Raw genomic sequence first — 18,476 nt, forward strand, 5'->3', positions numbered from 1 at the left:
AGAGATGTATTTTAGATGTAGTGTCATATTGAACTAATACAACACACACCGAAAACAAGTGGAAAGTTTATATTGTGAACTGATGCAGAGCCTTTCCCTCTGTATCTCAGAATGATTGTTGAAGTTTAAGTGCTCCAGAGAATTGAGTTGTTGTTTCAAAGCTTGGACTTCTGTTGCTTCAGCTCTTCCTGATTTTTGGTTTTTTTCTGCATGAGTTTCCTGTGTCATTCTTTTGTTCTGCTAATTGGACAGAGTGCAAGGCCTTTAAATGTCAAGTATTTAGCAAGGAATGAGCATTAGCATATTTGAGGAAATTATGTCCAGAAATGGAGAAAATAAAGCAAACATACTTCAGAAGAACTTGGCATATTTACCTAATACCTACCTGTTTTCTAACAAATTTTTATGTTCATAATAGATTTTATGAAATTGTAATTTTGACACAGTCTTCTTAACTTAAAAAGAAGTTGGACTGCAATTTTTACCTTACATCTGTGCATTAGTTCAGCGATGATCTCTCTTCAAGATAATCTTGATCAAAATGTTTCAAACCTCTAAGCAGTAGCATGGGGAGAATTGTTTGGAAAAATGTTGGAATCTTTTAAAGTGTTTAAAAAGTTTTTCTGCTCACTATTTTAACTTGAAAAAAAGCAGGGTGGATGGAACAAGGAAGTAAGGAAAATTTTTGGAAGGTGGGAAACATCTTTTTTGGTCAGGAAAGGACAACTGCCCTATCAGATTGACATTTGTCTTCAGGCTAAGTGTAGTCTGGAAAACAGTGCATAAAAGCTGTGCTTGAAAGGCTTAAACTGCCTTCAATTCTAAAAATTTAAAGCCTGGTAGATAAGTTGTGATGTTGATAATATGGATTTAATCATCTTTCCTACTTATTTTCAAAAGACAGAAGTTGTATTTATTTAGACGTATTCTAAGTGTAGTTTACACCTTTGGCTAGTCATCTTCAGGGAAATATATCCATTATGACTTATTTGTAGTTCTACTGTTTTGAGCCCCAGTGTGGTAAGCTGGGCAGCTATGTCCAAGATTCTGATGTCACAGAAGGTGACTGTCGGTAGTGAGCAGCTGTAGCAGACTTCCTAATGCTTAAAATACCAGACTGGATGATGACTGTGCCTTTCAAAAGGCAAATAATGGATGTTGTTCATGTTAAGTTATTGTGTGCAACAATGTTTCTTTCTCTGTTAAAGAATTAACAGCTCACAAGCTATGTGCTGTTAGTTGATAGCCAGTAACAATTTTATTTATAACTGCAATAACATTCTGAAAAGAATCAGCTTGTTTTAGAAGTACTAAGCTGTGAAGACGGAGATGTTGTCAAAAATAGAACCTGTGGATGCTCTCATCTTTCAGTAAGTGACTGGACAATCAGGGCAACATGCACATAATATAAAATCCTTTGGGACTTCCTGAAGCAATTTTAGTTTGATCAGTGGTGTTGGTTCTTAATGAATGTACACTGTTCAGTGTGGAATATTTTTATCTTGTGAACCTTACATTTCAGACTGATAGGACTAACCCATCCAACCTTTTAGACAACAGGGGTTTTTTCATTGTTATTCGTGGCATTTTAGGTTTTGGCTTGGGAGAAAGGCATTGTTTTAGGCATGCTTTTGTTTGTTTTTCAGAAATAAAAAGTGGTTCAAAAGCAGTTGTAATACTTACACATACAATTGTAGTCTCTTTCTACATTCCTAAGTAGAATGCTGAGATCCTGTGTATTTGTGCAGAGATTAGTAATTCAGTAAGAGTTTTTCCCGAGTTACTAAAACAAAACTGAGTTATTGTTTTAATATGAAAACAGAGGATTTTTGAAGTTATTTTAAAAAAATAACAAAACAACAAAAAACCAGCATCATAACCAAAAAAACCCCCAAACAAACAAAACCCCCCCACACACAAAAACAAACCCAGCAAGTGGGAGCTGACAGAGATTACTAGCGGAACAACTGTATGCCAAAGCTTTTTTGCTGGTTTGGGTCGTGAGAGTGACAGAATGTGTGTAACTGCATTCCAAGGCTGCCCAATCAAGCGTATTCCGAAATACTTGTGAGGTTGTAGTGGCAGCTTGTGATGGAGCCATTCATGGTGGTGAGCACAGCGATGCTTCTGGCTTCAGTCACTCAATTGGTTAATTTCCAAAGTAAGGCAGATGTGTTGGCAGGAGTTAAGTTATGCTAGCCAGTCTTCTCTTGCTGCCACTTTCAAATGCTACTTTCTGATTTCTCTTTTTCTGGTTTTTTTTTTGTGTTTTTTTTTTTTTTAGATCTGAAGTTTGGTCACAAGAATAGAAAACTAAGCACAGAAGTCAGTTCAGTTTACTTTAAATCAGGCATGTAGATTTAAAAGCAACCAAACCAACACAAATCATACATATATCATACAGAGAATTAAATAGTTGTAGTGGACTTTCATGGATTTGCATATATGATAATATAAGGAAATTATTTTAAAGTGTCTGAATTACATTAGCAATGCAGGTATAAAAATTTCTGCAACTGTTTTTCACATTTAGGGGGAAAAAAAACCCGTAATTGCAGGGTTGTGCTTAATGTGTAGAAATTGAGGTGAAAACCTTGTAAATGTTTCTGAAAACACTTGGTTTCTTTCTCTAAGTGGCCTTTGACAACAAATCCACAGTGTGTATCTGCTAACTGATGTGTAATGAAAAAAGGTCATGCTTGGTCACTTGCTTTATTCTCAGCTTTTCTGTCAGGAAGTGGTGAGGTTTTTTGATAAGGGAAATGTTCTGGTTGAAATTATTCACCCTAATGTCAGGAAGAGAAAAAAAGGAGATGGTCAGTTCGACCAGAATTCCTGATTTGGCACCTTCTTGAAGGAAGTTGAGAGAAGATGCTGTGGTTCAGTTCAGCACTTCCTGGGAAGTGTTAAACAGTAAAAGTTAAAAGTAAAAGTTTCCAGTACCAGGAAATACACAGAAATCATTTGTTGTGATTGCTTTAATTCCTTTTTAAGAATATATTAAAAAAGATCTAATTCTTGCATTAATATTTAGTAATTGCTCACTTCTATAGCCTTTCTTATTATTACTTGCTCTGTCTAATTTTAGTATGTATGCAACCAGATTTGCTTTTGGTATGAAAAGCAAGTATGTGCATAAAACACCTTTCCCGTCAGATGTGACTGAGCAAAATTATATTATAAAGGTACAATCTACTTGTAACTAGGTAGAACTGCACAAAAAGAGAACTTGTACTTGACTTGTGTGGATGTATATGGAAGAATGGATCCATGTCCTAATACTCAAGTATACATATTCAGCTGTCATTTCCTTTGCTAGCCATGATTCATTCTTAATGGATGGGTGTATGATTATATATGTGTATGAAGTTTCATGGAAGAATGTTTAGTCACTTCTGGTGGTAGTATTATACCCAGGTTATTCGTTGCAGAGATTGTATGATACTGACTTAAAATTGGGGCTTAAAAGCCTTATTTGTTACAGGATAGTAAAGTTGTTCTAAAAGTAGAATTGCTTCTGGGGGGCTTTCCTACAGCTCTCCCTGACAGAATAAGGGAGTAGCTTACAAGCACTTTATTGGTTTTACTAGTCTTGACAGAAGCCTGCATATATCGCTTGCTTTCTAGGTAGGTGATAGACTTCAAGAGATGTGTAAATACCAGGAAACTTGGGGTGCAGTGTTTAAAGTAGGCGATGCGCTTTTCATCTAACTTCAGAAACTCAAATCATAGCTGCTTCTGGCTTTACTTGCAGGCTCCATATCAGGCATCTAGACTATAATAAATTGAATGTAGGAGATTTCAGAAATGGCACTCCATTCCTTAATTTAGCTGATTTTCAGGGGAAGAAAAAGTTGTTTCTTAAAAATAGGTGACACGTGCATACCACTACAATTTGTAGATAAGTGAACCTTTTTCTGCCATGGTAGTAGTGGAATGGCTGGAAGCTGCTGACTGGAAGCTGGCAGTGCGATGCTTGGGTGAATGTCCCTGCAGCTGCTACGTGTTCGCTTTAGAGCAGCTTTGAGTAAGAACATGTGAAGATTGACCTCATCTTAGGTAGTTCTTCCCAAGGCAGAACAACTTACGAGCACTGGACTTGTATGACAATTCTGCTTTGAAAATGAAACATTGTATTATTAACTATATGTCATCAGTTCTGTGTTCTGGTTTGGCCACTTGAGTGACAATGGGCCACTATATATGCCTCTGCTGCATGATGGTCTAAGTGGTTGTGCACAGGAGATTCAGGACTTTGAGGATACAAGGTATTACTCACACTGAAGTATGACTGAATTCCTGGGAAGCATGGGCATGTGACTCCTGAGTATGTGTTGCAATGCAGCGGCAAGGTTGAGACTCCCAGCTCTCTTCTTTCTGGAAGAGCACAGGCTGCTGTCTTTAGGATACTTCATTCAGTTCGCAGTCTACTTCCGAGTTCCTTGGAGAGAATCACTGGAAGTGCCCTGGAAAGGCAGGCTATGGACTTGAACAGCTTTGTTCTGCCGTACAAAAGACTGTTGACCTAAAATGTAAATAATATTTTCCTGTTTACATTTAACTTTTTCATAATGTCTCTGTTACAAACAGTAATGGTATCTTATATTTTAGTGTCCTAAGGAATTGGTGGTGTTCATTCAGTAATCTAAGGACTTCTTCTGTTTTTAAATTAGAAATTATGGAAAAATCGGGTGAAGAAGGAATGCCTGATCTTGCTCATGTTATTCGTATTTTAACGGCAGAGAATATCCCTAATTTACCACCAGGAGGTGGTTTAGCTGGCAAGTGAGTACAGTATTGGAATTTCTTGTTTAGTTCACTGAAACAAATACTTAATTATTTAAATGTTTTAAAGCTTTTTTTTTGTAACGGCTATACTCAAAAGAAAATAGTTGGGTTTATATTTTAAGCTGGTTTACTTTTTGTACTATGTGAACATTTGTGTCACTGTTCCCATTCTGGAACGGTAAGACGAAATAGATTGACCATATTCTGGTACATAACATACTAGTTTGCTGTTTCCATATGGGCATTTAAAAAAAAAATATTACTGGTTTTTACTGTTTTACATTACTGATAGTTCTTAACAATTGTAACTAGAATATCAAAATACCAGCTCAATTTTTCTGATGTCATGTTCCTCCCACCACCTAATGTCCGTTCTGAGTTTGGGTCAACGCTTGTTTGCTCAGCAAGCATTTTCATTAAAAAAATTGTTTTTCTGTAGACGTAAACTGAATGTTAGATAAGCAACAATATTGAACTAGGGTATGCATTTTAAAACTTAATTGGAATTAACATTCAGAAATTACATTGGTTTTCTGAGGAGGCTAATGGTGATGTTCTACAATTCCCCAAACAGTGGGGGCTTATGCTCCCTAGTGCAAGTCGTGCTGCTTTTGGAATCTTTCAAAATATGAAGTCCTGTCCTCTGAGCATTTGTGTATATATCTTTCTGCTCTGTGCTCTTATTAATGAGGTATGTTTGCCATTATTTTTTTTTTTTTCTAGCCTTAAAAGTACCTGTGCATTCTGGGCCTTTTTTTCCCACTTCAGTGCATTCCAGACTTTCAGAGAAGTTGTGGTGTAGCTGTTCTTAGTGTCTCCCAACTGCTGAATGAGTCAGTGTGTTTTGTTGTTATGCTCATTAAAAAACTGCAGCATGTACTGCTTCAATATTTTGGAACCTTTTACATATAAATTATATTTTAATTTGTTGTGATCCAGGTTACATTTTAAATGGATGTAGGTTCAGAATTCGCCTTTTGATGACTTTCTATTTTCCATCTCTTGTTTCCAATTGAACTCAGCCCAGAGAAGAGAAGGCTCCAGGGAGACCTTATAGCACCTTCCAGTACCTGAAGGGGGCTACAAGGAAACTGGATGGGGACTTTTTCCAAGGGCCTGTAGTGACAGGGCAAGGGGGAACGGGGTTAAATTGAAAGCGGGGGGGGTTAGATTAGATATCAGGAAGAAGTTCTTCCCAGAGAAGGTGGTGAGGCACTGGAACAGGTTGCCCAGAGAAGCTGTGGATGCCCCATCCCTGGGACTGTTCAAGGCCAGGCTGGATGAGGCTTTGAGCAACCTGGTCTAGTGGAAGGTGTCCCTGCCCATGGCATTTAAGGTACTTTCCAGCCCACACCAATTCTATGACTTTATGATTTTGACTTTTAAAGTCCTGACTTAGAGAAAACTGACTTCAGGAGGTGTACCTGCAGCTTCTTTTAAGAGAATATCATAGAGTATTAAGTAATGTTTTCTTGGTCTTCAAATGTAGGACAAAAATGGGTAGTGATGTAGTTAACTTTACTTGCAGGATTGAGCTCATGCATGGAAGCTTTAAAAAGTATGACTACACAACCCAAAACCCACATACAACATAACAAAACTTTTGTCCTAACAAGAGAATATTCTTTGTCTTGAGATCGTTATCCTGTAACGTTACCAGGACATGAAGAATTCACACTTTGTCCTTCTGTCTGAACTCTTAAGATCTGGCTCAAAGAGGTTGCAGAAAGAACTTGTCTGTGGCTTACATCCTTGTTTTTAGCATCAGTCATAGTTGCTCCTGGTTTTTAATGTCTGAGCTGGAGAAACACAGTGCAGCATTACCTTGACTAATGTGTATCTATAAACCTTGCGAACCTCTGAAGTAGCTCCACTTCTCTGGCACTGCGTACTTCCTTCAAGCATCTCGCTTGTCTGGAAGCCTGTACTGGCTCATTCTTTGAGGCATGAGATCTAAAGGTGTCAGCTCTCCTGTGGTCACTTGACTGTGGTGGTGTTTTACCCTTTAAAATCTTACTCTTCAAAGACCAGCTTCTGGCTTGTCTCAGGTTCCCCTGTCGCTTCAGATGCTGCCCAAAGAACGGTCGCTTCTGCTGAAGAGAAGTTCTGAGCTACACCGTCACTTGGGTGTTAGGGCTTCCACTTAACATGTTGCTCCTGAATTTTCCCTTGAAAGGAAAGTATGGAGAAATGCACTGTTCAAAGGAAGAAAAGTGAATTGCAAAGACAGGAAAATTCCCAAGGGCTTGAGTTTTAAGTCTAATTGAAACCCTCTGCAATGGCTAACTGCCACTTCTATGGCAGTCTTGCTGGACTGTCCAGGTGTTTTCTGTTTCATTGGTGTGAGGTGCCGTTGGTCTCCATGGCACAGATATTTGGTCAAAATTGTGCAATTCCACTTTGACTAAACATGGAACTAAATAGAGCGAGAACTCTTTCCATCATGCGCATAAAGATTGTTTCTTTTCTCTAGGAAAGTCTTCAGCCAGTGCTGATGAATCCCATGCTGGCTCAGCCATACAACCCTTCCAGAATTCTTAGAGCATTGACTTTTAAGTGGTGTGCTCTTGGATAAGTTGTGTTCTTCAGTGGACTCTTCATATCGGAAAGTGTCTACCAATTTAATTCCAAACTTCTTTTCAGGAGCTCATTCAGTCACAGCCCAAAGCCTTTGTGTGTGAACAAGCACAAATTGCATATACACCACTGTCCTTAGGCTTCGCATTGTCAGGTGCATCTGTTGTGCCTTCTGCTTGTCTGGGTGTGGTGTGTCTAGGTAAATGCTGATTTCGTGTTGCTTCTGAACACAGGATAGCAGGATGTCTTTTCAGTGTTGCAGATTAGTGGTCATCATGAGACTTGATGCACTGTCCTTTGCATTCACTGGTCTGCAAACCATCTTCCAGAGTTCTGAGTGTTTTAGTAGGTCCTGTTTTAAATGCTGGATCATGTCTTGAAAAATATCATCTGATGCTGGACACCAGACACTGAGATTACCTCATGTATTGCTTTGTCTCAGAAGTCCACATATTTGCAACATCCTAGTCAAAACCCTAATGATTCTATGGTTCTAACTATTCTGTTTTGAATGTGCCTTTGCTTCCTTGGTATGAACATAAAAACTTGTCATACTAGATCAGACCAAAGATTGTTCTAGCTCTGTATCCTGTCTTCAGGATAGCTGAAGGTACATGCCTAGGGAAGAATATAAACACAGGAGAACATGTGAAATAATTCCCGTTACTATTTTGGTTTTTAGTTTCTTACAGTTAAGGTGCTTCCTGATCTTGAGGTAGTTTATGTACTCAATGATTTAGAATTCCTCTTCCATGAAGTTTAATATGTTCAGAAAGAGCCTCATCAAACTTCTGGCACCCTCAGTATTCTGGGGCAGAAAGTTCTGCTGCATGAAGAGCCATCACTGTGGTTTTGAGACATTTGCTGCTGCCTTCATCTGATGCCCTTGTGCTCTTCGCTTGGAAGAGTCAACAGGCAGTGATTACTCATGTTCTTTTAGCCATAATCTTTATAGAACTTACCAGACTTGAGACTTCATGTAGCAGGTTTTTTTTACTGAAGCTGTCAAATGCGATCATATTTATTATACTTGTCTGAACTTTTCCCAGCTCTTACTCTGAAGATGCAGGGCCATAACCTTTTTCCTCTCAGAAGTCTCCTTATACTTTGGGTTTTATTTTTTATTTGTAAGCTTTTGTGGTTATTTTACCTGCCTGTGAGGATGTGGCCTTATATGGCATTGCTGGGGGGGGGGGGGGAAGGGGGGAAACACACCAAAAAAAAAACCTACCCACCCACACAAAAAAACCCCACACAAACAACTAACTAATGGAATTTGGGGTTTAATATCTACAACATGAATATACACTAGACAACACACCTCAGACTGTACTCTGAGCAACATGATTCAAAAGTTCATAGGCAAGTAGTAACCTCTGTATATGTAATAAAAATGGGGGGAAACCCAACTGTCTTCAAGTTGCACATCCAGAAATAAGGTGAGAAAACCATCTCACTTGAATAATTTTTTTATAGTAAGCAAAATAAGATTTAAATGTTAGTCTTGGAAAAATCTGACTATGTAGCTGGAAATTCTGCAGGTGTAAAGGGATAAACCATGGGGAGGGTAAGGTAAGAAAATGTTTTGCCTTGCTTAGTCTTTACAAATCCTGACTTACTCCTAAATCCCCAAACATCATGTTGAAATTAAGTAAAGACACTGGGCTTATTCTTTTGAAGAGGCAGGTTAAAGACAAGTCATCTTAAACACTTTGAAATTATTACTGTGCTGAAACTTTATAAGTTTTCAGTGTTTTGAAATACTTTGTACTAATTTTTTTACAACTTCTCTTTTTCTAGGCGTAATATTATTGAAGCTGTGTATAGTAGGCTGAATCCACACAGAGAGAATGAGGGGGTAAGTTCCTGTTTTGCTTGGTACACCTCTTTGTTAATGAGAACAGCATAGTAGTGTCATACATTAAGCAAAAGTGTGTATCACTGCCAATAAAGTAGTATAAGCACAAAATAGGTGATGTAGCATACAGTTCATTTTGACCTTGTTCTGCACGGATCTGATATACAACTTCATCCTCAAAGACAGCAAACTGACACCCAATTCACAGACTTTGTAAACATTTAATTGATTACTGCTTTTTTCAGTCAAACCTGTGAGGCAACAGTGCAGGGGTTTTCTAAATTATAATTTATTATTGTAAAAAATTGTTAGCTTATTCCTCATTTAACTAGCTGTTATGTGTACTGTCCAGAAATCTAGTAGAAGAGGCGACAAACACTTCCTGTTTTCTTCTGTATATGTGAAAGACCTTGGTTCACATAATATAAAAGATAATGAGTCTGATATTGACTACTTTGTTGAGTTTACACTATCTATAAATATCCCATGTGCAGTGGTCTAAGGCAAGTGTCAAGTGATTTCAGTTTATTTCAGTTCTGATTTCTCAAATGGCTTACATTCTTCTGCCTGTTTCCTAAAAGTTGAATTTTTAAATGTTATGTTGAAATATGGTTTACTGTAACTTTAAACCTGGTTATTAGGTTGTTAATTTCAGTATAAAGCGTAACTGGTGTTCATATCAGTTGCTGTTAAATTTATTTAAGAAGAATCTTTTGGAAAACTGAAGAACCGATAAAAAACATCACTGCTTGGACACTTGTCAGTTCCTGTACAGTTTACATGAACTGATCTTTGAAGGTGCCGCTCACCTTCTAGTAAATCCTTTGACATATTTTTTTCTCTTCTGAAATGGCTACAAGGTCCTCAGGTAGTTATTACAAGGAATGGTGTTGGGAGATGTCAATTTTTAACTTAAATACTTTGATCAGTTGTGTCCCTTGAGATTGTGAATACGCAGTCTCTCACACACACACACGTGTCATCTTCTCTTGGCTGCCTATGGTTTGGTTTGTTCTCAAGTTAGAAAGCTTGTGCAGGTGGGAGAGGCCACTATTCTGGTGGAGTACAAATAGAGAATAAATATGTAATAGAGAATAAATTTGTAATACTTTTCTATCGTTTAGGATTTGTTCCTCTTATTAGTTCAAAAATAAGAGTATATGCTTTTTCTCATTTAACTTTCAAGAAATTGTGCAACAGTACCCCAAAACAAGCTTCACAAAACCTTCCTCTTCTCAGCTTCTTTGATCCTTCAGGAAACTCTGCACCTCTGTCAGCCTGCTAGTACTTTACCCCAAAAGCAGGAAAAAAAATAAGGCTAAATATGAGAAGTTGTTGGTGAAAGTATAGGTTTTATAAGTTGGTTGGTTTTTTAAGAGAAGTTTGTCTAATGTTATCGTTCTAGAAATACCATATGCCGTAGTTATGTTTATGATGGATCACTTCTGAGTCCAAATTTACTTTTCAGTAGGCGTGCAAGTTTGCTGAAAGTCCTAACATACAATACAGCATCCTTTTGTGTATAGGCTACTTGCAGGAATTTTCTGTACATCTTCCATTATAATTGAATTAAATTAGGTAACTGAACTAAACATGCAAGTTACTCATAAAATAATATAGTTTTAACCCTTATGAACATTAGTAGCTTTGACCTTTATTGCCATTAGAATCCCTGTATAGTTGAAGTACGTTGAATTCGAGTGCTGAAGTGTAAGAAGTATACTCCAGTCTCCTTTGTGAACTTTGCCTTCTGTTGGTATTTAGTGCAATATCAATAATGATTTGGGTGCTGTGTTTTAAATACACTGGATTAACTTTTAGTTGGACCTTCTGGTCAGATGTCAGTTGTCAGTCAGTACCTTTTCTTGTTTCTATCCTAAGTGATTCTGACCCAGTTTGAGAGGAGGACGTGCCACTGGGTGAAGGAAGCAATTCCTGCTTGCACTTTCCCAACAAGTTGGAATTGTTACCTTACTGTCCTTGACGTGGGTGAATTTAGTGGGCCTCACCACTGAGGTGATGAAAGCATGACTCCATGACTAGTCTTACTCAGTTCCGTATGTAAGTGGTGTTCTCTTAGTCTTTTGAGCTGAATACTGTAGTGCATGGGGGAAAGATGCTCCTCCCCTTTTACTAAAAGGGAAGGAAACTGTTCAGTTACTCAACATTGCGCTCTCCACAATGTCTACACACTGAGGTTGCTACACATCTCCCATTTAAACCGGAAGCAAAGGTTGGAAGGAACCATGTGCTACGTCCCAGTGATGAGATTTCCAAGTGAGACTGGAATCTAACTAGTAGTGTCCCTGTTATAAACTACTATGAAGCAAGACTGGATCCTCATACTAAGAACTGAGCTGCAGACACAGATGCCGAGTCTGCAGGGCAGGAGGGTGCACTGACTTGCGCTTGGGAGTCTTTCCCCATGTTTAGGTAACAGCACACACACACATGTCTGTTAGAGTGTGGGTGTAGTGCAGAATGCTGCCGTTACTAACTGGGAAGGCTGCCTGTGGCAGTCGTCTTCACATGATGATTTCATGTCAGGCTGGAACCACTTTTTTACCTTGACAAAATAATCATGTAATTAATTGCTAAAATATTAATGCACATGAGTAAAAACCTTTAAAAACTCAGGAGCGGCACAAACCAACCAGATTAACTTCTGCAATTGGGAATACAACTTCCTTCTAAGGACTGCACTTTTTAGTGTTGAACAAATTAAACTAGTTACCCTGAGTTAGTGTCAACTGGATCATAATAGCTTTGCAAATCAGCGGAGAAAATTCTGGTTTACTGATGAACAGTGCCTCCCTGCCACCTCCCCAGCAGCAACGATGGCTGTGATCTCTGCCGGAGATCTCGGCATGCTGAACACTGGGCTTGCTTTGCTGAGTGCCAGCCTGCTGAGTGCAGATTTACTGGAACCTGAAGTAGACAAAGGAAACCTTAGAAAGTATATAAATCAAAACCGTGGTGGCATCTTCTAGAGGAGCTTAGTTTTACTCAGCTCTGTAAAGACTTCAGTTAGTGTTGTGCTTAAAATTTTTGTCATGTGAGCCAGTGGTTGTAGAGTAACTTCTTCCAGTTCTTACATGTGTGTTTACGGAGAGTTTTTAACATACAGCCTAAATGAGGAGATAATGTGTAGAGTGAAGAGACCGAGGGGTGGAAGATCCTCACTACAGCAGTATTCAGAGATTCCTGGTGTCTCTTCAGGGTACAGCAGTCTTTTTTTGTTTGATTGTTTTCTTTTAGGCATCTCGGCAGCATACAAATATATCATAAATCCAGAGCTAGAGAGAGCCCTGTATTGGGCTCACAAAGAGCAACTTTGCCAGTGTTTTAGCAGAGGGGCTTCTGCTATAAAGGGGGTGCTTGTGCCCTTGCAAGTGTGAGTGCAGTCGTAGAAATCTGAAAGCACCACGCCCCAGTACTTATCATATCTTTAAAGGGAATTTAAAAGAACTTCTTCATAGCTAAATGATTGTTACTACTGATGTTACAAATGCATCGAGTCATCGTTCCAGTTAACGTGTTTAAGCATTACTCTTTCTGTAATGACTTCACTACTTCTACCATTTTCTTCAGTGTGTTCCTAAGTCTGGAAGGTTACTTGGGTGTATGTGTATCCTTCAACTAAAGGAGCAATGTTAAAATTACAGTGGCTTGTTAAGTTTCAGTAGCATTTGTTTAAAACCACATTTGAGTATCTTGTTTGAAACTCTTGTGTTGATATATCTCTTGCTTTTACTGATATTGCACTCTTACACTTTGCTAATTAAATCATAGGTCATTAAAGGCTACAGATAATTTTAAAAATTTAAATTAACAAAATTCTTACACCCTTAAACATTGTAAATCCTGTCCTTAGTACATAGTAAAAAAAAAAAAAAACCAAACCAAAAACGTAGCTAGCAAAAGTTTATTCTTTTCATGGTTAGCAGCACTAAGCTGAATTAGAACGTGAAGAAAGGCAAATGCTAGCTTGCACAATAATCACAGTTTTCAGGGGCCTGTTTTGGGCACACACCATTAGAGAGAAATATGTGTTAGAGTGTATGTATGTCTAGTATGTAAAAGAGGCCCTTTCTGTCCTACACTTACCTGAGGCTTCTTGTCTGCTACCACTGAGGGAGACAAGTGTAAAATAGCCCCACATCAAACAGGGTGCACAGCAAAGCAGGATGTGCTGCCTTGTTTAATAGTAACTATTAATATTTAATATTAACTAAATAAACAGGTTTGGTGTTTTGGTCAAAACCTAGAAATAGGATACATCTTTAGCCTTTCCTTTACTTTGTGCACATGAGGGATTAAACCAGTCCCACTTCATACATGAAAACTACCTCCTTTAACTTGCTTTTCCTCACTGGGCTCTTGAGGAGCTATCGGAATATGGAAATGCTAATACATGGGAGCCAACCACAGTGGAAGTATATCCCTATGCAACAAATTAAGCTCATACGCAGTAACATTCTTTTTTTTTTTTTTTTTTGGCGTAATTGTCTCCTTTTTAACTTAAACTGTGCTAATCAGTCTTGGGATTTCTATTTCAGCAACATTACAGCACCCAAAGTCTTACTAAACACAAGATACTGTCTTAATGCTGCTGTTAAGCTTGTAAATGGGTGACTGCAATACTTGCAGTTTATGAAGCTTTTGGACTAGATGACAATGAGATGAGGTCAGCATGAGGAAAAGGCAGTCTGGATTTTTCTGGAGTCTCTAATGTATTGCAAAATCTGCCAGATTCCAGAGATACAGTTCCATTTGTCTAGCTTCATTAAACTTGCTAGATATTAATAATTTAAAATGTAGTATTTCCTTAAAGCAACAGTGCCGCTTTAACACTTGCAAGTTAAAATATCTCCTATCAGTGTCAGACTAATAGATGTGCAAGTCTTGCAAATTTAGTGTTCCACAACTGTTTGTTTCAAATGGTGGTTTGTAGCCAAATAGGTGGTTTGCAGGGGAGATTCCTTAATCAGTGCTTGCTGCTCAGGTTTTGTGCTGTAGGCTGTTAGACTTGACTTTGAATAGCGGTCCTGCGTGTTACTTTTTCTAGGCGTTACACACACCTGTCAAAAACAGTGTCTTACAGCGTTCAAACCCCACCACTTCTGCTGCTGCTAGGTAGTGTATCATTGCTTTCATGGCAGCAATGTGCATGGAAAAATCGGTCTTTAATGCAGAGGGATTGTTTTCTTCAATGCTTTGAGCACTGGTTTTGATGAACATTGGTTCTGATTTTTAACTAAACTGCTAGCAGCAGAGTTACCTATTCTTCTCACTAAGTTTTTCACAGACCTGTGTTGTTATTGACTGTGCAGAAATTCACAATTAAAAATACTGTCCCCGTGGCTAAAGAAGCTTAAGTATTTCAGGTTTGTCACTGACAACTGACCACAGTTGTGGGGAACTTCAGCTGTTTTCATCGAAAGACAGTTTGAACCAAGATGGAGTTAATTGGGAGGAGGTGCCGTGTTGATGCTGTCTGGCTCAAAATCAATTGAAATTATTAAAAATTCTGTTTTAATAGCTATAATTTCTTAAATTATTACAATGTATGAAATAGACAAACATGGATGTGTTGTTCTGAGATGTATGTTGCTATTAAGGTATTTTATATTCGAAGTAGAGAAAAGCTTATTTACTCAATCAAAAAGATGTGGGGGTTTTTATATGTCATTAGAAAATATCCGAGTTTAACTACTGATTTTTCTGGGGTCTTGAATCTTAAAAAAGGACCCTGGCGAAGCCGAGGCAAGTGGAACGCAGGGAAAATTCGTGGAAGCACTCAGGCAAATGAGAATTAATCACAGGGGGAACTACCGCCACCTCCTGGAAGAGATGCTGAGTAGTTACAGGCTAGCTAAGATGCAGGGAGAAGAGAGCACTGCTGAATCAGCTGCAGCATCTGCTTCAGGTATTCATGCTGGACACAGTGACCCCGTACCAGACACCCCCACAGAATCTGGGAATCACCTTGCTGAAATGCAGAGCTCAAGTGAAGATTCAGGGGTGCATGAGATGAGTGATAAACAGACATAATGTCTTACCTAGCCGATTTAATGCTTCGCTTCACTTGACGTCTTTTCCTTTGTTTATATCTCAACATTTGTCACATTATCCTAGAAGTCTGCTTGGTTTTACGTTAGTTATTTGTACAGACTGTTTACACAAAGCTCTTTTTCCTTAGAAGTTCAACTGCTACAGTGTATTATAGTAATTGCATCTTATGTTGTGTAGCAAGCAGTCGACTCCCCATTTGAGATTCTGCTTTTTTTAAAATCCTGTGACACCTACAATATGATTCTAACATGCTAATGCAAAAATAAACTTAAAAGCTTTTTCTTTTGAGTACATTCTTAAATAATTTTGATGGTATATGGTTGCTAATTGTAAAGTAATTCACATATTAATTGTATCTTTTGTGCAAATTAATTGAATTATACGGTATTTTTTTTATTCCCCGACATCATATACTGCATGCTTGTATTTGAACTGTTTATAGTTTATATTACAACAAAATTACAGAAGTTATTACTTTTTAGGTTTTCATCTTTTTTTCATGAGATGTGTTTGGTTTTTTCCAGTTTAGATTGTACCTACTGTTCATCATAAATACCTATTTTCTAGACGACTGTACTATTACTTCCCAAGTTGTAGCATAACATTCAGAAATGAAAATGTACTTAGATTTAGTACCTAGTGTCAAGTTCGAAAAATTTGTGTTTAAGTGAAAATAAAGAATATGCTGTGGAAGAATCTCTGTATGCATATTGCCTCTTTTAACATGCTATCATTCTGACGTGACCTGAAACTTTTCATAGGCTCTGATATTAACTCATGATGATCATTACTTTCTACAAGTATTTGAGAGATTTTGGGCTTGGCACATTCATCATTAATCCTCTGTTTGGCCAGCATTTCCAGGTTCAAGTTAAACATCAGCCACATAAATGAATAAACTGTCTGTTCTTCTACCAAACCTTTTGCGTGTCTTGGTGTATGACACGTGTATGTGCGTGTGTTTGGGTAGATCAGTGATAGTGCTGGGAATGTACAGTGGTCCTGACTAGTCTATGAAGTCAAATCTGGAATTCTTATGTCAGTAGGCAGTTCATAGTATAACACTTAAATATCACTGCATTCATGAGAGCGCCTGCAGGGATCTCTTGCAGACCAGGAATACCTGAAGAGCTGAGTTCCTTAGAAATTTTTTTTTTAGCTCATAGATGTAGCATCTATTGGTAATTATAATGTAGCACAATATTATCTAATACTTAATTTTAAATCTTTATGCTGTGATAGCTATTACTGTGTCCATGTGTTATAAAAGTGAATTCCCTCATGAAGCTGAAGAACGGAGAATGTTTGGGTATGGAAGTGGGCAGGTAAGGAAAAAAGGAAAATGTGTGCCTGATGCTAGTATTCTACTTAATTATGCCACTGAAATCCAGAGTGCAACAAAATTTGTTCGTTTGTGTTGGTGAGTAGTAATATTTCTCCTCTTCTTTTCCTGTAGGGTGCTGGTGATCTAGAAGATCCGTGGTAGCCTTACAAATCTACTAAAATGCTTTTGATTCTGAAAGGGGGAAAAAACTCTTAAATCTGTTTTCTTCAATACAAGGGAAAAATTCTGGTGGATTTCCAACATTCTGTGAAATGGGCAGAAAGATATTAGAATTTTCCATCATTTGTTCATTTTTGTGTTTTCTGATATTGCCACTCTTAGCATTGCCTGTACTACAGTATTTTCACCAGCCTCAGGCAAAACTGGTTACATCTGTAATGAACTGTGGCCCTAAGAAGGAAGGAAGGAGAGATGCTCTCAGCAGATGGGTGTATGTACCTGAGGTGTGTGGGATTGTAGGTGTCCTCTGAAGATACACTGTGGCTAAGTGAAATGTGCAACACATAAGCGTGAGAGAGTACAAGTACTTGTTTGAGACGTTACTTATTTCACTTTACCGAGTTGGAAGGCTTTGCACCTCTGTGGCTTGGAAGTAATTTCAATTGGGCAATATGCTATCAGATGTTTTGGTTTTTTTTTTTAATTTTCCGGTTTTACCTGTATTACCAGACCGTTAGGTTTCCCTGCGGTGTCCAAATTGTGATATGTTGCCTACTGCTTGCTTGAAGATAAGTGTATTTGGCAATAATATATAAAGATTCTAGGCATCTAAAAACAGTAAGAATTTTACGCATGTGTACAACACACCCTTAAACTCTTGCTAGAGAAAATCTTTTAAAACCAAACTGATGAATTTGTAGTTAGTAGTGACTTGCTTTGACATCTCTCACAGCTGCAGGTTTTTAAAAAATGCTGAAAATTTGCCTTTATTATAATGTAAATTGTGATTATTTTTTGTTCTATATGTGGTTTTCTATAGTTTTTTGATTTTTTTTTTTCAGCTTAAGATACAGACAGAAGTCTTGTGTAATATGGGTATAATTTTTAATTGTTTGCATTATTTTCAAAGTTCAAATTATCACTTTGAGATTACTATAAATACACTTAAAATTATCTATTTTAAATTAAGAAAATATTAGAGATATTTTCATGGGTTCAATGACCTTTCATTTTATAAGCAATGGGCATGGTACAGAGTGGCTGTCATGTAAGGTACTTGAAGATTCTTAGTTTAATTCTATTTTTGCAATAACCTTGACTTTTTTTTCTGACTTCTTTGAGTTGTGCATGTAATGAGTCCAGTAAATGCTGAAAATGGGAAGAGTATTTATCTAAAATAAAAGCTATTGGGGAGGGGAAACAATGAATGTATCCATCTGTACATGATTTACATGCTGTGGATGCCTTGTAAACATTTTCCTATTTGTTTAAACTGTGTTTCAGCGAGGATGTAATTGCCCTTGTGTGTAGTTTTAAGCTAATGACAGTCATCAACTGGTTTTGTGTGAAATGGAATTCATGGTATTTTTCTGTAACTTTATCCCCATGGTGAGTCTGTTAAAAAAAAAAAAAAAGACAAAAAAAAAACCCCACATGCTCTTTCATACTGGTGTCGAAGGCCGGCTTTCCCCATCACTTTGATTCACTGTGTATCTGATCTTTTTTTTGGTCTAGAGAGGATTATTGCCACAGTATATTTTATTTATTCATTAGATTTTAGCCTTGTAAGTTAAAGTGTTCTAAATGATGATGTTAACAGGTATTTGTCCCTTTACTGTTTTTTTTGGGGTTGTTAAAAGATAGGGAATGAAGAATGCAAAATGGTTTATTGTT

The 18,476-nt window shown here is 37.7% G+C and overlaps 1 protein-coding gene across 2 annotated transcripts in view; it reads left to right on the forward strand.

Annotated features, from left to right (window-relative positions):
* The window catches only part of PPM1B (protein phosphatase, Mg2+/Mn2+ dependent, 1B), a 29,384-nt gene extending 11,201 nt beyond the window's left edge, over positions 1-18,183 (forward strand). Inside the window, exons 5-7 of one of the 2 annotated variants that reach the window (XM_010156841.1) lie at positions 4,674-4,785; positions 9,166-9,223; positions 14,972-15,571. In XM_010156841.1, coding sequence (XP_010155143.1) covers positions 4,674-4,785; positions 9,166-9,223; positions 14,972-15,277 — 476 coding nt within the window. In that variant the 3' untranslated portion in view covers positions 15,278-15,571. Of the gene's footprint in view, positions 1-4,673; positions 4,786-9,165; positions 9,224-14,971; positions 15,572-16,754 lie in introns of those variants that run through there. The other variant, XM_010156840.1, reaches the window with a different exon arrangement.
* The last annotated feature ends 293 nt before the right edge of the window (positions 18,184-18,476 follow it).

This window comes from Eurypyga helias, unplaced genomic scaffold (assembly GCF_000690775.1).
Source record: "Eurypyga helias isolate BGI_N326 unplaced genomic scaffold, ASM69077v1 scaffold40718, whole genome shotgun sequence".
In the NCBI taxonomy this organism is placed as follows: Eukaryota; Metazoa; Chordata; class Aves; order Eurypygiformes; family Eurypygidae; genus Eurypyga; species Eurypyga helias.